Source organism: Xiphias gladius, chromosome 18 (assembly GCF_016859285.1).
Source record: "Xiphias gladius isolate SHS-SW01 ecotype Sanya breed wild chromosome 18, ASM1685928v1, whole genome shotgun sequence".
Lineage (NCBI taxonomy): Eukaryota > Metazoa > Chordata > Actinopteri > Istiophoriformes > Xiphiidae > Xiphias > Xiphias gladius.
In genome coordinates, this window is record NC_053417.1 from 1,160,615 (window position 1) to 1,183,681 (window position 23,067).

General features: G+C 37.7%; 1 protein-coding gene across 1 annotated transcript; it reads right to left on the bottom strand.

Annotated features, from left to right (window-relative positions):
• Nucleotides 1-2,708: 2,708 nt before the first annotated feature.
• LOC120804363 (receptor-type guanylate cyclase daf-11) lies at nt 2,709-22,951 on the bottom strand. The gene is made up of 8 exons (XM_040153792.1): nt 22,762-22,951; nt 21,030-22,173; nt 14,963-15,097; nt 12,042-12,216; nt 5,321-5,419; nt 4,937-5,028; nt 4,669-4,809; nt 2,709-2,999 (listed from the first exon to the last, which is right to left on the bottom strand). The coding sequence occupies exons 1-8, from the start codon at nt 22,899-22,901 to the stop codon at nt 2,733-2,735; spliced, it is 2,193 nt and encodes a 730-aa protein (XP_040009726.1). The 5' UTR covers nt 22,902-22,951; the 3' UTR covers nt 2,709-2,732.
• Nucleotides 22,952-23,067: the final 116 nt, after the last annotated feature.

Below are 23,067 nucleotides of genomic sequence, written 5' to 3' on the forward strand. Positions count from 1 at the left end.
CCTTATAAATTTAACTCTGCAGAGAAACAATTTTGCACATTTCCCTAATTAGAAAGTGTCTGCTATTAGAGATAGTATTGCAGTTCCAAACAACAATGCCTCTGGCTCCTATCCTTCACACCAATGGACTATAAATACATCACTGTGTAAAACTTATTAAGCAGCTGAATTTCTCCACCTGCTCTTTTGACTCCATCCCCACTATAGTGTTTAAAATTGTCTCTCCAGGTTTCTCACATAATACTGAACATTATAAACATCGCCTTACTGATTGAAACTTCTCCCTCCTCTCACAAACATGCTGTTATTACACCATTACTTACATAACCTAGATCATTTTTTAATTAGTAACAACATTTACTGCTACATTTTCCTTACCTTCCCCAATAAAATGTTGGAAAAACTTATAAAAAACTGGACAAAGCACCTCTCCACCCATATTGTTTATGATGTGTTCCAGTCAGGTTTCAGATCTAACTACATCGGCGAACAAGTCCTCATCAGAATAATCAATGACCATAAGATAAACAATAATTCCAGAATTTCTATTTTAGTTTTGCATGAGCTCACTGCTGTCTTTCATTCTGTCAATCGTATTTTTTTCTTTATCTTCTGAAAAATCTGCTGAAACTAAGATTTACTCAAGGATTCCACACAGATCAATTCTTGGACCTTTGCGAAATTGATGATGTTGTGGAACCGCTGTAAATAACTACTTTCAATGGAAATTCTCTAAATGTTGTTAGATGTTGCAACACGCCAATTGGCATATTCATGACGTCAACGTGTTGTATTTGCATTCTGCCTAGTGTCAGCCGGTTTCAGCCCTTTATCTGTTTGCTTCTCTCCTACTGTCTGTGCTCACATAAAAAAGTAATTTAATACAGCTGAATTCCCAATAAAACTGTTCTCATTTAAACACTACAGATTCCTCCATTTATTTTAGCCTGCACTTGCGTTTGACATGGTAAACATGTTTTCTTTTGAATTGAGTCACAACTCTTTGAAGATGTCACTCATGACATTATTTAAATGAAAATCTTTGAGATAGCCACTTGAATTTAGTACGGAAAATCCATTTCTAAATAAAAACAGTTCATTCTGTTATTAAAGACAAAAAAGCTAAATAACTGTACTTTTCACAAATGTTTTCATTTAAATATGACACAGTAAATACATACATACAAAGGAAATACATATAACAATATGCAATGTATTTCGCTTTACTTCTTTGTTTCATTTTTTTTTTTTAATTTAGACATTTTAGATCTTCCATAATTTATCAGGATGCAGGCAAGATAGCTGATTACATCTGGTGAAGAAATCATGGTGTGAGGGAGAAGGGTGGCATGGCATGACATTTTGAAATAATAAACCGTCCATAACATAGGAACAGGAAACAGTATTGAACAGTACATGCAGTGAATGAGGGGCACTTAAAGAAGTCAATGCAAAATTCCTCTGTGTGCAGTTATCAAAGGCCTTTACTTCTCTATGGAAACAGATTTAATTCATTTTGCAGCATTAATTGCAATATTTTTAATTTTTTGGTGTCTGTGTGTGTACATGTCTTTCTGTGATTGTGTGGGAAAATTTAGTTTGAAACCATTGTTGTGAGGACATTTTGGCTGATTCTCACGACTTCCAAAGGGCTGTTTGAGGCTTAAGAGTCAGCTGATAATTCTCTGTAGGTTCATCACTACCACAGTCTCATTTCACATTGTCACACTATTTTCACTCAATTGTTATTTAAAAAAATCAATTATAGCAGCTTTAAGTAAAGTGCTACATCCTTTCAAAAATCCCAATTTTATCAAATACATAAAAAAAGGAAAGTAAGTAAGTAAACTTTATTTATGCTTTACATTTCAGACACAGTGAAACAGCGAAACAAGACATACAAACAGACATACAGTATTATAAATACATTAAAATATAGAAACATAAATACATACATACCATAGAAAAAATACTACTACTATTAGAATGTTAAACTTTTAGATCAGCTTTAAAGCTACAGTATTAAATTATGGAAATCAACTTAGAACTAGTATGAGACGGTAGAGCAAACCACTCCTTTCTGGCCACCCCCCTCTTCCTGCTCCGTTACGCTCCGCCCAGCCCTCCACTTACATCCTTGTTGTGTTCGCTGTCTGAGCTAATGCAGGTATCAAAGGATTACTAGCCTGTGAGTCAGACATAACGACGTCTTCCAGCAGCTAATACTAACTTGAAGCTCCGGTGCGAGAGAAGCAGAAGACCAGAATCGCGTTCACATATTGGTTGACCGCTTTTAGCTCCCACCCCAGACTTTGGTCTTCTCTGATTGGTTAGAAGGGCAAGGCTCACTCAGAAACCTTACAAGTTCTAACTAGGCTACCTCTGCACTGCTGCCAGGCTGTTTAATGAGTCTCGGTTAGAAGCTTTTGTCAGCGCCTCTCCACATTAAGATATGTTTTGGAGCATGTTTCAACTAAAAAAAAAAAAAAACGTAATTATTTTTGCCTTAAGATCAGGTGAATTTCGTTTGTAAAACAATCTATTTTATTAGAGTTTTTCCAACTCGAATGTTTAACATTTCAGAAAGCAAATACATTTCTTAGTTGGAGTATTCCTTTAAGGTGACAAGCGATTACATTATTCAGCAGTTAGTACACAATCTACTACAAACTAATCTCTGTCATTCTCCTAGGTTGATTGATGTTCTCATGGTAACTGAAGTCCTGAGCTGGTTACACTTGGACTGAGCCAGGCAGCAGGTCAGGTTTGTGCCCATTGCTGCCCCTATGCTGGCTGGGTAGAGGGCTCTCATCTCCCTGCAGCCCCCCGATCATGGAGCCCAGGGTACCGTAGCTGCTGCCGTAGGGCTCCATCTGTGCTGTCACGCTCAGGCCAGTGATGTCTGTCCGAGGCTGTGGTGGAATTTGGTTCAACACTGAGGAGGGAAGGGAGACTGGGGTCGTGGTGTTCTCACTGAGGCTCTGCACTGTCACTGATGACTGGCACAGAGATACAGATATGAGGTAAATTTGTGACATATATATATATAAATTCACATATATATGTATGTATATATGTATATATATATGAATATATATATATACACACACATACGTACACACAGTATATCAAAAACACAAAGGTCAAAAGCTGGTGGCAAACTGCTTCAGAGGCAGACCAGAAACTGTAAGGAATGGCAAAGCAGAGTCTCTGGTCAATGACTAAAATTATGCGGGAACAAATTCTTTTCTCTATGACAATGGCATTCAGCATTCCAGGCTAGCTAACAAGCTTAGCTTGAAAGCTAATGTATAGCTAGCTTTAATCCACTTCCATCTCCGGAAATTTGAATATTTCAGTCCCCGGGTAGCCCATAAAATTTATTAAGGGAAAAATGTTGAGAATATGAACTCACAAGATGGTGGGCAACCTTTTATCAATTTATAAGGTGTGGAAAAAATATGATGGGGGCAAAGTAACAACAAAAAAATCATTTACTCCAAGAGCAAAAAAGTTCCATTAAAGTCAATAAAACAATGATGGCACAGAATGTCTTTTGGCTCAGTGACTGGAGTGCTGTTCAGTGCACTGAAGTTGGATGCTACAGTATATTATATCAATACTACTGACTAAAATAGTAGTCTATATATTTCTATGTCTTTTGTTACTCTGCAGTAGGAGTGTGCCAGATTAGCATTGACACTGATACTGACCCTATTAAGTGGATTGTGTATCGGCCATAACATTCAAAGCAAGAGTTTATATCCCAGCAGTGCTGGGATATAAACTCTTGCATTGTGTAATTTTACTTTCAATGACTGAGCTGTCCATTGACATAGAAAAAGTATATGTGATTTTTGTGGGTTAGAAATCCATTGTGAAAGTGGAAGTGAAACTGCAGGACACAGCAAAGAACAAAGGAATATTTATGCCATGTTCACATCACATTAGATGAATTGTAGCAATGGGAAAGATTTCCATGTTCATGACATGCAAATGCTCACCTGAGCAGACAAATTAAGACAGTTGTATGATTAAACGGTTAGTATTGTTAGATTTAAATATACTTTGCATTAATGATACAGCACTATATCCATCATATTTAATTACCCTGAGTGACAGATTGAGGCTGAAAGTTTCATTATAACATGATGTGGAAGCTATCTGACTATAAGTCAGAAATTACACCCATATGGTATAAACATGGCATAATCACAAAGTGAACATACTCAAAAACTCTTACAAGTCCAGAACACAACAATATATATGAAAAACATCAAGAATTTACAGAATTACATATACATGTAAAATAACATGTGGATATCTAAAATAAAACAGAGAAGGGAAAGATTCTCAAGAAATTTACAGAAAAGAAACTACCTGTAGTAGGCAAAAAGTTTAACATGCAATACGTAGAAGAATAAAGGAAACCAAAACTAAAACCAATATATTTCTGGCTTTTGTATAAGAAAGATAAAGAAAAAGATAAAGATAAACAAGCAGAAAGTTTGAAGCACAGAAAGCAAAAAAAACAAAAACAAATCAGGAATTTAGGCTAGAACTCCAAAATATGGAGCGCAACACTTACAGAACAGGGACAAACATTCTGACAGACAATATGGCTCCTATAACTGCAAACATTTGGAAAATTGAACCACTTCAACTCACAGTGCTCACAGAGACCTCACTGCCTGCCACTGTCCTCTTCTTTCTGGCCATGTTGGGATTCCAGTGGCAAACCAGACTGTCATTCTGGACACTGTAGTTCTTATGGCCAATCAGCCAGTATGTGTTCATTTTTCCTTTACCCTGGCAAGAGAAGGAAAAATTACATTAAAAAATAAATTGGCTTCCTTGATGTAACAACAAACCTAAGGTTTGATTGCCTCACTACAACACTGAAAATTAACTTCACAGCATGCCTAGGATCTTTTACCTTAACTTCAATCTCTCCACGGAGCTGGAGCTCATAGGCGTTGTCTTTGATCAGAGCCAAGTAGGTATTTGAACTGGTGTGGATTCTCTGAGCTGACATACAAAGAATGATGAATAAGGATGGAGCTTAACACTATTTCTATTTTCCAAATTCAAATTGATTTTGTATGCAATAATGGTCCAATGTTTGGTTAAAGCCATTATGTGTGTCACAGTGTCTTCTTTGGATACTACCACTGGGAGCTGCCAAAGTCTGAAATGTGCAACACCTACAAATACAGGCTTAAATACAGAGTTTCCACTATAATTGTGTTTGTGTGAGGTCTGTATCAATGCATGCACACAGGTGTACATGTTTGTTTATTGTGTATCTAGGTGCACATACGCAGGCTGGTGGACTCCATTCTAGAGGCTGTGTTGACAGTGTCTCCAAACAGACAGTATCTTGGCATCTTGTAGCCCACTATTCCCGCCACACATGGACCTATAGAGTAAGGAGACAAAGAGCGTGCTTCGAATTTGTTGGAGGAATCTAAAACCATTAAAGTAAAAGTACAATACATCATACAGTGCAATGGGTTTAGATAACAACACACTGAGTATTGTGTTACTTTTCGAGTCTTACCAGTTAAAGGGATTCAAATAAAAATGCAAATTGAAATAAAAGGAGTAAGAGTCTACAGCCACACTAACATCTTCATGAGGCTGTGCTTAGGCACAGCAGTGCATGTTGACACCTACTTGCCTTGGTCACTGTAGCCATGTACACATGGAAGTGTAGTGAAAGGAGCACATTGTCTACCTAGGGTGTATTCAAGCACAGTACTGAGTGTAGGTCACTCACATTTTTGGTCTACATACGCCATGTAATGGCTGGAGTTATACTCTTATAAATGTGACTCAAAGTGTGTTATAGGTGTTATGTTGAAACCCACAGTCTGTAAGTAGCTTTCCATCCAAATGTAGAACACATTTTAACCAAATTTTGAGAACATTTGCATTTCCATTCACTGCTGTTATACGAATATTAGGCGTTAGGTTTGTATCACATTCTGAGAAACTCAGGACCAAAAGCACAACAGAGTCAATGATGGCAGGTCAAGAGTCTTTGCTGCACTATTTAACACAAAGCAAACAAACCAGGCAGGCAATTATACAAGGGGTGGCAGTGAGAATTATTGTCAAGCAGTCAGTCTGACAGCTGGTGAGTGGAAACAGGGAGGTAGATATAATTAGGGGAATGATTAGGTAAGGCAAGATAAGATTAAGTATGGTATGTGTGGATGATGTATGTGTGTGTGTGTATGTTTGGATGCTTGTATGAGGGGCAGTGATATGTATCACTGTTAAATAATCCTGGACAGGTTGATGCATGTAGTAAGGAATACAGCATGTGTGGCTATAGCGAAAGAAAGAGAGAGAGTGTTAATGTCAAAGTGATAATAAATAAATGATATAGAGACAATGTAATAATAATAAATAATAAAACATAATGATATGGTAATATCACATAATATAATAGTAACCCTTACAATAATTAATTTTACATTTACACAGCAATGAGAAGTGAGGGCAGACCGGGCCACCGGAGAGGTGAACAGCAGGTCCACCCACCTGGCCCATCCAACCACCCAGCAACACAGCAGGAAGTCCCACAGGAGATAGATAGGGCAGGTCAGTGAAGGGACACCCCTATTATTATTTTTATCATTAATATTATCAGTATTATAATTATTACCATTCTTTCCCATTTTTTCCTTTTTTTTAATTTTATTTTTTTTTTCAGCCTTAAGTTTTTAGTTTTAGGGAAATTAAGATCTTGTGCCTTGTCCTTCCTCGGACCACTCCCAGAGTATTTGGGAAGGAGTCTGTCCACTGAGGAGTAGCATTCTTTGTTTCCTCTGTTTGTTTATTTGTTAGTTATTAAGAGGGATGGAGGTAGGACCTGCTAAGCTCACCCACGACCGCACCACCTAGAATAAAAATTTAAAAAAAACTTAAGTGTGTAGTCAACAATTAGGGTTGTTAAAAAAAAATGTTGAAACTGCATAACAGTGTTGAAACTGCATATCTTTTCAGATTGGTCCAGAGGCAAAGAAAACAAAGAAAGAAAGAGAAGAGAGAATAATAATAATAATAATATCATTGTATATCTATTTGAAGTTTTTTGCTGATTTGATATTGATTAGCTCTGTAATTCAGGGGGTAACTTCTAAATTAACATGATTTAAATTGATCTTATTTGTGATAGAGGATTTTATTTGTACATATTCCAGGAAGTGTTTTTGATATATGCCATATTTCAGGACCAAGTCAGAAAATGAAACCAGTATGTTATTTTGAATAAGATGTTTAAGATGGGTGATGCCTTTTGATTTCCAAGAGGCAAAATTAAGTGGTTTTTTTGTTGAGTAAAAATTTGGGATTATTCCAGATCAGGGTGTTCTCCGATGGTACAATAGTAGAATTGGTAATGTTGTGGAATTTCCACCAGGCTTTCAGAGTGGTTGGTATGGTGAATGATTTGAAACAAGAATGTTTATGGCTGGAACGCAACAGTGGGGCCAGCTTTATAAACAGGAATGTCCATGACTCACGGAATGACTCACACCACTGGTCAGCCGTATGCCACGTGACTGAGTGCTGAAGTTACACCATTGGTCGTTGCTCTTTCAAAATGAATAGGCAATGACAGTTGCAATAGAAACTGCTCGTAAAATTGAGATTGGGGAAATGTTAATGCCTACATAAGTTATGTTACTTGTACTTATGTTATGTTACTTTATTCCAAGTGATAGAATAGTTAGAAATTTTGGAGAATCCCTCAATGACTCTGATTGCTTCTTGTAACGATGAATGTGGGTTTTGTTAGAACAGAATGTCATCTGCATAAAAGGCTGAGCTTGTGGTTGGTGGTAGATGTTTGAATTCCTTTGATATTTAAATGTCGATGAATGGCTGCTGCCAGAGGTTCAATAAAAATGGAAAAGAGTGATCAAGAGAGTGGGCAATGCCTAGTACCCCTTTGTAGAGTGAAGCCTTGAGAAGTTAATTCATTTGTAGTTTTTTATTTGTAGTTTTATTGGCCATTGGTGCTGTATATAGAACTTTGACCCAGTTAATAAATGACTCTCCAAATCCAAATTTCTGTAATGTTGCAAATAAAAATTTTCAATTAGCCCACAAGACTTCTCCATTGTTGTGGCTAATGCTTTACTGATTATTTTTATGTCTGTATTGATAAGCGAGAGTAGGATCTTTGTTGGGTTTCAAGAAGAGCGTAATTGTGGCAATATTCAGGTTCTGAGCAACACTTGAAGCTTGTTTTATCTCTGTAATCAGTTGTAGAAAAAGGGGTTTCAGAATATTCCAAAAATGCTTGTAGAACTCAGTAGGGAAGCCCTCAGGTCCTGTTGCTTTTGTTGTTTGACATAGGATTAAGAGGATTGGTAAATTCATTTTCTGTCGATGGAGAATCAAGTTTGTTTACTTGTTCTTCATTGAGATGTGGGAGATCAGTACTGTTAACGATGTCTTCTTGACTGGGGATCATTTTTTATTGCGTTATTAAAGTTGGGTATAGAAACTTTTAAAAATGTGATTAATTTCTTCTGGGGATTGGATAGGCCTCCCAGTCCTTGATAACGGAGATTTTTGTTTTTTCTTTGTTCTGTTTTATCTGATTTGCCAGATATTTACCCGGTTTTTTATTATACTTAAAGTTTTTATATCAAAGTCATTGTAATAGAAAATTCGTTTTTTGATTAATTATTTTATTTAAATAACATTCAAGTCTTCATAGTTCTGTTTAATTCGCTTCTGTGGTATTATTTGAATGTAGCTATATAGCTGTCAAATTGGGAATCTTTTAGTAGAGATGTGTTTATGCACCACCTATTATGATTGGGGAATGGGAGATTTAGAGAGAGATGTAAAAAAGTTTTGAAAAAAGACTGGGTCATCTGAATTTGGGCCATAAATATTTGCAATAAATACTGTGTTATTATGGACTTATATGTTTATTATGATGAACTGTCCTTCAGCGTCTGTAATTGTTTTGTTATGGTTATTCTATTTACTAAAATGCCTACGATTCTTTACTTTGTATTATAATTTGCTGAAAATATTTGAATTGGACTGTCTTTATGTTCCAGTGGGCTGATTTTGATAGATGGGTTTCCTGTTGTAAGCACACATGTAGTAATAAACACCTACATGCATGAGTGTGATGAAGATGAACTGATCTCCAAAAAGCATAAAGTTTCAAGATGCCACATTCTTTTCAACATTTTAAGCAAGATTAGTGTATTATTTCTGTTTGTACAATTTTAGTGTGAAAAAAAAGCAAAGGAGCACCATACAAATGTTTGGGCTCCCCAAAAGATTTGAGCTCTCAGATAAATTTTACCTAAGTCTCAGACCTTAAATAGTTTGTTAGGGCTATGAGTTGTTCAGTCATCATTAGGAAAGCCAGGTAATTCAAATTCCTAGGGCTGTGGTCAACCAAAAAAATCTTCGATGACTGAAATAGATTGTTCTACAACAGGATAATGATCCTAAACACACATCAAAATCCTCATAGGACTACCTCAAGGTTTTGCCATGGCCCTCACACTCCCCTTTCCAAAACATCATCCAAAATCTGTGGATAAACCTCAAAAGAGCAGTGTTTGGATGCTTAAAGACGGCCCAAGAATCTCACAGAACTAGAAGCCTTTTGCAAGGAAGAATGGGCAAAAGTCCCCCAAACAAGAACTGAAAGACTTTTAGCTGCTACAAAGAGCGTTTACAAGCTGTGATACTTGCCACTGTAACATGATAAAGTGTTAAATATAGAGATGAATGTTAAGGTAAATGTCTGAAAAGAAATCAGTTGTGAGATGGGGAGAGTAGGACGTTGCACAGACAAAAGACAGAAGAAGTCAGAAGAAGTCAGATGTCAGATTGGAGAAGGGGTTAGAAAAGCCAGGGGGTTAGATCTTTGTCACGATAGAGTTGTCCCTCACAGCTTGTCTACAGTCATTATGGTTTCCTCCCCTTCCTTCATGCGTTGTCTATGGATTGGTAGTTGTTTTTTCCTTCAATCAAGGATCTCTCTTTGAAACTGGTTGTTGAGACCATAGTCCATTCCCTTAAGCTTTTTGACTTTGTGCTGAACGATTTCTTTGTGTTTATATTGTTCAAACTTTGCAACAATTGGGGATGGGTGGTTATTGTCCAGTTTTTTGCCTCCTACTTGGTGAACGTGGTGTCTTTAGGCAGTTTTACCCATGTGACCATGAATTCATTGATGAGTTTTTCTGGATCTTTTGGTACATGTTCTTGTATGCTGGATTGTCCCTCATGCTGCGTGTTTGTAAATCCAGAATTGTTTCTTGCATTGTTTTGTTTTCAGTTATGACAATGAGTTCAACTGGGTGGTGAAGGTTTTGACCAAGGTTCATAGTGTTTTTTCTAATTGCTCTTGGCTGAACTCCAGACTGTAATGCAGCACTTGAAATTCTTTATCTTGATTAATGATAGCCTGTTGTCAGATGCTGATAATTTGATTTCTATAGATATTAGAATCTATAGAATCTTCATCTCTCTTTTTCAAGGAGCTGGAAAACGTTGCTGGGACATGGGGCGTCTGGACTATTTTGCTCTAAATTCTGCCAATACATCCCGACTCCAAATAGGCAGCATAAAATGGATGGATGGATACACCAACTTTTTCACCTCAGCAAAGTGTAAAAATTTTTTTTTTTTGGGACATTTCGAGTTTCTTTTTCAGAATGTCTGGTGTTTCCTATGGAGCCAATTTCCTACACATCATGCTAGAGAAACAAATACAGCATGCAACTATCCAAGAAGCGTTGAATCAAGGGCAACTGGACTTGGTTGTAGATCTTGAAGATGTTTCACCTTTCATCCAAGAGGCGTCTTCAATTCTGACTGACTGGTGGGGAGTCCACGATATAAACCTCTGTGGGGTGACATCAGTGGCCTTAATAACGACCCATTGCACTTTGTTGCATTTTGCTTTTATCGATGCACCAACTAAGAAAAATTTTAATTTAACAGTCAATCTATGCTCTAACCTATGGTCATGAGCTTTGGGTAGTGACTGAAAGAATGACATTGCAAAAACAAGTGGCCGAAATGATTTTCCTCTGTAAGGTAGATGGGCTCAGCATTACAGATAGGGTAAGGAGCTAAGATATCTGGAGGGAGCTACAAGTAGACCGTTGCTCCTGTGTGTAGAAAGGAACCAGGTGGTGGCATCTCATTAGGATGCTTCCTTAGTGCCTTCCCATGCAGGTTTTCCAGGCACATTCAACTGGTAGAAGGCCCCAGGGAAGACCTAGAACCCGCTGGAGAAATTATATATCTCATCTGGCCTGAAAACGCTTCAGGTTTCCCAAGAGAAGCTGAAAAACATCGCTGGGGAGAGGGACATATGGACTACCTTGCTTTAACCAATGCAACCCGATTCCAAATAAGCAGCATAAAATGGATGGACGGATACACCAACCTTTCCACCTCAGCCAACTGTAAATGTTTTGGTTTTTTTTAACAACATTTTGAGATTTTTTTCAGAATTTCTGGTGTTCCCTATAGAGCCAGATTCCTACGCAACATGCCAGAGAAACAAATACAGCATTGTCTTACAACTATCCAAGACGAGTTTAATCAAGGGCAACTGGACTTGGTTGTAGATCTTGAAGATGTTTCACCTTTCATCCAAGAGGCTTCTTCAATTCTGACTGACTGGTGGGGAGTCTCACGGCAATCAAGTCCAGTTGCCCCTGATCAACTCTTCCTGGATACTTGTAAGACATGCTTTCTGAAGCATGATGTATTAGAAATATGTTGTGTATTTGTTTGGTATTAATGTTTTAATTAGTTTGTTAATGGTGTTTTGTATTTGTAATCCACACAGTGTTTGTTAGTTAATTGTAGGGCATTTGTAAAATACGTTTGTAAACACTAATGTTTGTTTGGGCAATTATAAATCACAGAGTCACTGTACTGATCAATATCCCTATCAATCCCTGCACATATGATCATTTTGTGTTCGGAGTACAGACCTCATCTGACTGCATCTCACAATGAGCTCTTCTCACCTGTGTGGATGCCGGCTCGGAGCTGCAGTCTCTGGTTGGGCATGTGAGGGATGGCGACCTGTCTGACGGCTGCTACCAGATCCAGCGCCATTTTGGCAATCTCATCAGCATGTCTGTCCCCATTCCTCTCAGGCAGACCGCTCACCACCATGTATGCATCCCCAATTGTCTCCACCTGTTTTGATAGTTTTTCACATTTTGCTGATAAATATTGTTGTGTTTTTTTTGATGAACAATAGCAATAAAGAGTGTACTGACATTTTGCTGCAATCGGTCCGACTCAGCTGGCTACTTCGGAGCTGCTAAAATTGTGCACTGTCAATATTGGTACATATAATTTATAGCCCTAGTGTATAATGATATAAGTGGATATTATTTATGCATGTGCTTTTCCTGCTTTAATGCATCAAAATGTCGGACATGTTTCTTCTGGGACGCTTTCCCCACATATCGTCTTCTGGGGAAGACCTTACTACTAAGCTGTATATCACCCCAAACAAGTGACACAATTTTTTCCCCTCTGCAAATACAGCATTTCAAGTTGAATTCATTTATATGTTTGCAATGGTGGAAGGTAAATAAGTAAGTACATTTATCCAAATACTGTAATTAAGCACATTTTTTGGTACTTGTACTCTACTTCCGTATTTCCCATTTTTTGTTAATTTATTATTGTACTTTTTACTCCGCTGCATTTATCTGACAACTTGCTTTTCAAATTAAGGTTTTACATTAAAAAACAAGATAAGCTTATAAAATACAATAGAAACCCCTCACACGGTTTCATTTTAAATAACTGTTAGAGGTCCAAAGAGGTCAAATTATCCATTACTTTACAAAAATTAAAGTTGAAAAATTCCAAAAACTGAAAACATATACTTATAATTTTTCTGATAAATTTATACTGTAAACTGTATACTGTATATAATTTTTATATACAGTAAGTAATCTTTTAAATGCAGGAATTTTACCTGTAATAGAGTATTTTTACACTGTGGTATTGGTACTTTTACTTAAGCAAAGGTTTTGAGTACTTCTTCCACCCCAGTTAATGTGTGCTGCATATAACAATAAATGAAGTTCTCCAGTGTGGCAGAGGGGTCTGGTTTCAGTGCTTGCTGCAGGCAGACAACCAGGCAGTCTCAGCTGCAGCTTGTCAGACTAAGTAGCAGTCTGAGAAACAGGTTTGTAACCGTATGCTCTCTCTCTGCTGCAGGGGCCTGTTCCAGAAAGTAGATTTAACAAACTCTGAGCCTAACCCTGAACTTTGAGTTGGTGAACCCAGGGATTGGGAAACTCAATTTAAGGTTTTTGGTTGCAGATCAGAGTTAGTTAAATAAAATCTAAGCATGTTCACTCTGAGTTAGTTGTGTGTCTGGTGAATGAAAAAAAGCCATGATCAACGGAGCACCAATCCTGTGATTCACCACTGCAATGAGTAAATAAAGAGCGAGGCTTCCATTTTATCCATTGGAGCTAGAAGCATTAATACATGACAATGCACATTTATCTTTAATTACAACAGCAGCAGGGAAAGAGGTGGAGAAAAGACTCAATAAGTTAGCACTGTTACATTTTATTCAGTGTCGTCCAATAGACCACATTATTTAGCAGACTTGAATTTCCTTTATGGATGATAAAGTGCTTCTTGCTCAGCAGTGCTTAATGATTATATTTCAACATTTAATAATTTTAAATACAGTAATTGAAAGGCTGTTAAAACAAGTTCAGACTCTATGCAGCCAGTATTCAAAAACTCACTTTTAAAACACATTTAGTCCAGTTTTTAAATGTTAAAGTCTTTTCAGCAATACTACAATCATCCTCACTCAGAAATATCACATAATCTACAATATGATCAATAACTATAATAAGATTGTATGATCGGTTTGACTAATCACAGCGTGAGAAATTGTTCTTCATATATCGGAGTCTCATTTGTCTAAAGCTTCACTATCTTTTTTTTGTTTTTGTTTTTTTGGCAGTGATAAATTCATGGTAAATGTTTCACTGCAAGGGGACTGATACTGACAGATGTCCTTATCTCAACAGTCTCAGAGTTAAAAAGACGGACAGTGTATTCACTGTCCGTCTTTTTAACATAACAGATTTGTTATTCTGAGCTGAGGATGAAGCCACGATATGTAATATTTGAATATCAGAGATCGCTGTTTCTGCCCTCACAATGATGACTGATTGATCATAAAAGAGATAACGTTAGTAAAGACAGTTCTTGGGCAACAAACTAATGTCCCGTAAGGATTTTAATCTTCTCCCAACGTAAACTTCTGCAAATGAACGTGCTCTGATATGATCTCTTATATGGACTGTATGAATGAGAAAATGAATCGCCCTGTCAGGCAGCTTCTTCAGGCTCGGCTGGAGGAGACAGGGTTTGTTGAAGAAAAGCTGCCAGCGAATAGGTTAGGTTCGGAGAGTAAGTTACTGCAGTAACTGACTCCGAGTTAAAGCCATCTCTGTTTCTGGAACAGGAAACTCTGAGTTCCCCTCAACCCAGGGTTAACAAACTCAGAGTTATCACTAAACATGCTTTCTGGAACAGGGCCCTGAAACAAAGTTTAACTGAGGACTGAGCTGCGCATCATTCATGTTCTGTTTGCACTTGAATAAAGGATGCAGGGGGAAGCAGGGGGAAACAGCTGGCCTGGCTCTGCCCACAGTTCAAAAATACACCTACCAGTAGCCCTAAAGATCAAGGAGTTACATGTTGGAACTATTTTTGGATGAACAACAGTCAGTGCAGTGACTGTGCACAGCCTTGTCATCACAGTGAGGTTGCCAGGGCACTCTCAGAAAGAAAGCAAATAAAGATATCTTTCGAAATTTAAAAAAAAAGAAATGCTGAATGTTAAAGTAAAATTTAGTGAAATTTGTAGGCAAAGGTAGTGTGTAGATTTTACCTTGTAGACATCATATGAGTCAATGCGTGTATCAAAACACATGTAGAGGTTGTTGAGCATCTCCACCACTTGCAAGGGAGGACAGGACGCAGAAATAGAAGTGAATCCCACAATGTCTGAGAAAAAAATGGTCACCTGGAACAAAATGGAGAGAAATGAGCCCATCAGTGAGCAAAATTATTGGTTGTGCTGGACAAAACTTGGCAAACATAGACACAGTTGTCAGTATTTAAGGTACACCTAGCTAGCTACCTAGCAAAAACTTATGCGGTCTAATACAACAGTCCTACATTAAATCTAACAGTCATTTATATCAATGAAGGTAGGCTAAATAACAGAAACATAATGCAATACAGTTCAACAGCACCACAAACTAAAATGATCATACAATTGAATCAAAACCTCCCTAAAACAGTTTCAACTAAAACTAAACATTCTAACCTTCATGAGGGAGGATTTATTGCAGGACAGTTGCATTAGTCTGCATTAGTTTTAGCAAGGTTTACCTAATAAACTGGGAACGAATTGCACATGCTGTAAGTAATAAAAACCCAAAAGAGGCAGAGAGAACGAGAGAGAGAGAGAGAGAGAGAGAGAGAGTGTGTGTGTGTTTGGGTAGAGGGGCTTTGTTAGATATTTTTGTCAGGGAAGAAGACTGAGTGGGGATGAATATTAACATTGCATTGGGTTTACTGATTAAAATTTGAATGTATGTTTGGATCCATGATTCAATTTAGTATTTATTGTATTATTAAATTGTATTTGTTTAATTGCATTAGTTGTATTATTTTTTTGTGTCTACTATACATTTATTCTCTTTGTATGAGATTAATGTTAAAAGGGAGTTTTTTCTTGCTACTGTCACCAAGTGCTTGCTCATGGAGGAATGTTGGGTCTCTGTAAATATAACTATAAAGAGTCTAGACCTGCTCTACATGAAAAGTGCCCTGAGATAACCTCTGTCATGATTTTGCGCTATATAAGTAAAACTGAATTGACTTGAATGTTTTTGTACATGGTCCCTGACAAATAAATATAATAAACTAAACTATACTAAACATGTAACATTATGAATGAGGGACTTTCTTCAAAGGTGTCTTACACATACAGTGGTGGAAGAAGTACATAGTACACAGTACAACAATTTAAAAATAATCAATTACAAGTAAAAGTCCTGCATTTAAAATCCAGTAAAAGTACAGATGAATTATCAAATTTACGTACTTACAGTATCAGCATCAACAGTAGTGGTTGTGTAGTGAAATGTCTGCAGTTACTGATATATCATTCTATCTAACATTAGCATTAATACTGATGCATCAACATGTAAACAGCATTTTATTGTTGCAGCTGCTCATGGTGGAGATAGGTTTAACTACTTTATATACAGTCCACTAGTTTAGTCCGGTGGTTCTTAATCTAGAGGTCGAGACCCTCCAAAGAATCACAGTATAAATCTGGGGGGTTGTGAGATGATTTTTTTGGACTTCTCTCTAAAATTTGCTTTCTTGTGAAATATTGGAAAATTTGACCTCTTTGGGAGAAACACTGGACTTTTGGATAGTGGATAATTTCACATTTAAGGTTAAAAGTTCACTTACATTCACCACAGAGGTATGTCCAAATAATAGTTTGAATAGGAAAAAAGATTCAACCTAGTTGTAATGAACTAAAAGGACATTTGGCTTTGACGGTCAAAGGTTAGGGCATGTCAAGCTGAGCCTACTGAACTCTGTGCCCTATCAATCTCAATCATACTAATTAGAGGAGAGGGGAGGCTACATTACCCAAACACTGCAAAATATCGCCAAAATTATTAACAGTCCTCCCAAAACAATTTTTACCTGAGCAATTAAATAAAGACTAACCCAAGTGGGCAGACAACTGCTTGATCTGGCAACACTGGTCCCCAGACACTGCTTTTTTTTTTTTTTTTTTACAAGGAGTCAAAGGCCAAAACATTTTGGGAACCCCTGATTAAGTAAAAGTAAAAAGTCAGCAGTTCAATATTTGAATAAGAAAGGTAGTGGAGTAGAAGTCTTAAGTACAAGAAATTGCAATACTCAGGCAAAGCACAAGTACCTGGAAATTGTACTTAAGTACCATACTTGAGTAAATGTACTTAGTTGCTTTCCACCACTGTACAAATATCAACTAATTATCTGGCACTGTGTCATTACAGTTAACAGTCATGTTATGACAGCTATGGTCAGAATGTGTCAAAAATTGATTTCTTTAACTTTATCAATGATAAGACATTTTTCTGGCAGACCATTTCTCTTGTTTGAGGAAAAGCTTATTTTCATATAATGAAATGTCTGAGGTTGAGGTTTGACAAATATATATAAAAAAAGATCAGTGCTGTTTTCCTTTACATGGACTTATTTTTGTGTAACATGTCGATTATTCCAAATTAAATTATGTAATCAGGTGAATTAATATCATTAATAAATTAATATCATCAAACTAATATAATAATTAGAACATAACTTGGATATAAATGATTACAAGTTGGTTATATGTTTATAAATCTGCTTAAAAACAAACAAAAATCTGTTAGCTGACTAATTTTTTCATCCTCTTTCAGTGAAAAGGTTATATTTAAACAGCCAGATCAACCACACCGTTAATTCATACTAACAAAAGCTCATTTTGTGCTTTTTACACTTCCATAAACAAGTGAGAGCTGAACTCAGGTTTAACATAATTTTAGAGAGTGTTAATAAAGGTCAAATTTTAATAAACTAAATAAAACACATATATTAATGCACAGTCCAAGTTAAGCGTCAGAGCCCTTGACTTTTTCTCTGGTAGAACCACTAGAGCTACAACACAAAGTAAGTTAGCTGGAGAAAATGTTATCCTTTTTTTAACCTGACATCTGCAGTGGATGTGGCAATCCCAGGCCATTGACCTTCTCATAAATGCGGACGTCTGATCCAACTTTGATAAATTTAGAGTAGGCTATATATGAACAGTTCAGACCAAACACTGTTGACCTGTGTTGATGTGCTAACTATTGCCAGCGACCCGACGTTAAGAGATAAAAAGCATTAAAAAAAGCACCTCTGATTTCCTCCTATGTCAACCCATAACAGGTGCTGCATTTGCTGCCCCAGACAAGCAGTATCAGGGAGACTGTTGCCGGACAGCATTCTTCTGGCCTCAGTAAGTCATATTTATTCTTCTAGCTAGTTTGGAACAAAAACAAGAAGAATTGGTTGGTCTTACATTTCCTTCCCAGAATACTCCAAATCAGTTTAAATATGAGCCCAGAGACCTATTCAGTAACACCCCCCAATCCCACCCCCCATGCATGTGCTTTTGGTACAGCTGCTTCAAACCTCTTCAATAACCTAGAAGCAATTTTCACCCACATAACTTGTTTTATCTCCTGATGAATATGGAACAGGGCAATTATAGGTAATTACGCCAACAATAGCAACAAAGGCAGCAAACACACACATTCATTAATTCGTTTGCAGATCTTGCAGAGGTAGCCTCTTCGCGGCAGAACCCCACAACCCCTGGCAACATTATAAACTCTGAATTTTACGTGGATAAATGTTAAAAGTGAATGGGAAGGAGCCTGTAGGGAAAGGTTGTTGTCTTATCTGTCTTCAACAGTGTCGTCTTTTTCCGGCTTTTGCTTTTAAGGTTTGAAAGTTTTAACTCTGATCAGAAGAGGCAAACCTCTGACTTAAGCTTCATGTGTCATGATAACTGTTCACCTCAAAATGTACCTTTTTTATGTTCTGTGCAGCATCAAATTCAGAAAATGCCTCTGATTACTAGATCACTGTATTGTTATTCCCTTGTAATTCCTTTAATTCCATGCTTAACAAATCTGCAACATTTAGGCAGTATGTAATTCATATATTATTGCTGTCCCTGGCTCATCACTTCTGTGCATTTTCACCTTTATATCCTTTTTGTATTTGCAATGCACATATTGCAGTTATTTTTATTGTGCCTTCTTGCAGGCTGAATTTCTCTAATGGAGATTAAAAGTAAAATAAACTTATTATCAGTAGCTATTGCAGTCTTTTTATACAATGATTTTAACACAGTAAATGTTCTTTCAACACTTTAATACCCATTGGTTTCCATCGCTTTGTTATTCATGGAGAGAAAGATTAAGGAAAGAGGTAGCAGGGAGCTGAAGTTGTTTCCCAAGTCACAAGTAAATTTTTAATCTTGGCTATGAAATCCAGAGTCAAGTTGCAAAGTCAACACCAAAAAGTCCAAAGTCAATTCTCAGTCAAAGACCAGCAAGTCTTTGGTCAAGTCCCAAGTCAAAACTAACATGTCCCAAAACACAGCCCAAGTACAGCCCAACTAGTCCCAACTCAAGGTCCAAAGTCAAGGGCAACAAGTCCCAAGTCAAGTCCCAGGTCAAGACCAGTAAGTCCCAAGTCAAGTCCCAAATCAAGACCAACAAGTCAAGGCTAACACATCCTAAGAAAAGTCCCAAATTCAGACCAACAAGTCCTAAGTCAAGACCAACAAGTCAAGACTACCAACTTCGGACCCAAGTCCCAAGTCAAGTCCCAACTCAAAACTAACACATCCTAAGACAATTGCAAGCCAACAAATACCAAGTCAGGTCTTTAAGTCACGACCAACAAGTCCTAAGTCAAATCCCAAGTGAACATGAAGTCCCAAGACAAATCACAAGTCCAGACCAACAAGTACCAAGATAAATCCAAGTCCTAAAAGTTGTGTTTTAAGTCCTAAACATGACCTCGTCCTTCACGTCCTTCGCTTTTCTGAATGCTTTCTTACTGATAAGGTATGTCTGCTTTAGTTCCAAAAGTAATAACCTGAAGTCTCCTCTATTGCCTGTCTACTGGTCTGTACTGACAAACAATGTGATTGGATGCTGTTAAGACTGGTTCATAAAAATGTTGTCATAAAAATTAAAAGTTGAGTCATTGTCCAGTTTTTATGATATCATTTTTAATGTTGCATCTTAAGCAGAACATCAAGTCATAATGAATAGTAATTTGGTCTTTTTTGTTTGTTTAGTTTTTTTTGTATTAATTGAATCAGGGTCAGGTTTGCTCAGCAAAAATGCTTTTTTTCCAAGAAGGCCCTACTCTGCAGTCACACAGCTATAGGGTGAAAACAGCACTATGTTTAAAAAAACTCAAGGGGCTGAATTGGTGGGAGTGTGTTATTTTAAGTACCGCTGAGATGATAAAATATAATTCACCAATTCCAGTTTGAGGAACAAATCCATGAGTCTGAAACCTTATTACGTGCCAAAGGACTGTACAGGGTTTTATAACAATATGTGGAAGGATTTTACAACTCAGTAAAATTATCGCATTGGCAATAGTTTTATCCTCACAACAATCACATCAATACCCAGATTAACGTATAGGCATATATTTCAGTGGTCATGTAGTGCATTGCTCAATTTAGTTTCATTTTGTTGTGAGAAAAGTTGAGTCAGGTTCAACTGTTTTGCTGGATGTCCTTGTATTTTTAGCCTAAGCCCCCTGTGTAAGCACCACTGCAGTGCCAATACAGTGACCTACTTGAAAAGAATGAGGGGGATGCATTTTTTTTACACAGTGCTAGTGTCTGTCTGAACATTTTCACACCCAATATGAAAATAAATTACAATGGCTACATTTATATGTGTGTATATATATATATATATATATATGTGTATATATATATATATATTTACACACAATTACACACATGTATGTTGTGCTTTTAACCAAAGTGCTGTGCAGTTTGCAATGGTGCCATGCAAGGTTCTAGCCTGACCATATGGAGCTGTGTGGGGTTCAGTGTCTTGCCCAGGGACACTTAAACCTGTGGAACAGAAGGAAATTTCCCTTCAGGATCAATGGAGCCTTGTAACAGAAGTTGACTCATCAGCAAGCTAACTTTGTTGTCTTTTGAATAATTATTAAAACTTGAAATTAAAGACACACAATGAATTGGGATTCTTCAGCTGTATAACCAGTTTCTCTTCTCAAATTTATTTTGAAACTGGTTTTGGTAAACAGTTTAGGAGAAATTTGATGTTTCCAAAATAGCTTGCACCAACCATTTCATAGCTCTCGGCCTCGACATGTTTATGTTGGCGGAGCTGCTTGGCAACTGACTTGGGCAGCATTTGGTGCAGCAGATCTTCAGCCAGCTGCCTCTGGCGCTTCAGGTCCTCAGTCTTCTCCTTCAAGCTCTGGGCGTAGTTCTGTATCCACTCAGTCATCTGCTTGAAAGAGAACATGACCACCGGATAGATGAGACAGGCTATGGCCAGCAGGCATATCTTCATACTGAGGCCCGAAGACACAGATCGTGATGCCAACCTGAGAGCAGGCACTGCACTATCAAACAAGCACTGCTGGGTGTTTGTCAGAGCTTGAATTCCAATGGGAGACCCAGACAGAAGCAGTGTTCCTGCTCCAGAGATCTGCCAAAGACTTGTGTCAAAAATATAAGAATGTTTTGCATGCTGGCTTGAATTTAACTTGAGGTCTATGTGCTCTAACCAGCATACATTCAGTTGTTCTGTCAAAACCTTGGCAAAAGCGAGGTAGCTTAGTACATAAGTCCACTTATACTGAAAGTCAGTGTGAGTTGCTATGTTGGGTAACTCCATCAACTGGTGGTTGAGCTCTATGAATGTTACCAGAAGTCTTGCAGACAGTACATCTCTCCACTTAGAATTCTGTTTGACTTTGACTAAAGTATCTTCTACAGTACCCCAGATGTCAAGAAGTCTTCCAATGACCAGGGAGAAAGCAGAAGTACCATTTTCGCTTATGCTGTTTGTATCCAGTGAAGCATTTAGTAATCCCTGAACGCTCCTCCTCATCTCATGGCAAAATCCCACCAACTCAACACTGCAAGAGAGCCCATAGCTGTTACTGTGACTTGCCAGTTCACCACAGAGATGACCAAACACAGGAAACACAACCTCTGAAAAACTAGCTTCCAAAGTCTCATTGCCTGTGTGTTTGGTAAATAAACGTCTCATCTTTTGAAGCTTACTGACGAGTTGCAGGATAGCTATTGTCCTGCATGAAGTCAGCTCGTCGTAAGCGGCCTCTGTAGTGTGCAGCAATTCAAAGTTGGAGTTGAGGTCAGTGGATACAGAGCCAAGCAAGGCCAGGAAAGAGAGGAGGCAGGCTGTCAGAATTCGCCGAACAGTGCGACTACTGCCAGACAGAGAAGAGATGGAACACCTGGAACAGAAGAATACAACTGGTGAATTACTGACGGAGTGCTAAGGGTTGAGTAAGCTCCAAATGAACTAATTCATACAGATGTATCGTGAAAACATGTCTGAAGGCAAAACTGCATTCTTTCTCAACTTCACACCTGGAAAACTGCTGTACGAAGTGGGCATGCCAGTTGCATTGTTGGTTTTGGAAAGTTACCAAAAAAATCTCAGATGCAGACCCCCATACCATTATTCATCAATATGTATTTAAATTAAAATTACATTTTATCATACAGTATTAATACAGATCAGAATCAATACAGATTTTGAAAGAAGTAGTATATTTAAATTACCCCTTTGCAACCAATCGATGAAATAAACACAGTTGACGATCACAATAGATGTGCGTTCGACAGCAGAAATCAATAAATTTTGTAAGCCAAATTAAAACATTGTGCTTTCCATGTCAGTTTGAGAATAAATATCTGATCCTGACATGAGGAGGGTTTCTTCACCACTGCGATAAATCAAAGCTCAGCCTGCAGCTGAATAAGAAGACAAGGTTTGTTCCTGAGAATCAAACTTTCTCGGAGAGTTTAGTGTGCTTCACCTGCACAGCTGACAGTAGCTGTCCCCATCCTGATGCGCCGGAGCGATCTTCCTATTCTTTAAGAATCTTCTTTTGAGAGAAGCCGAGGACGGGGTCCCAGATGCGAAACACCCTTTTTTCATCAAGTCCAACGATGACATGAGACTCGTGCTGCAGTTAGTTGACTATCTCAGACGGTGGCCTCGCAGGATAGAGTCATTGCAGAGGGAGTACCGCACTGAAGAGATGTCCCGTTATTGGAAGTCTGTGGAAGTACCAAGTCAGAAGCAGCCTCTACTCAACTTCCGGTGTCAAACTTCAAAATAA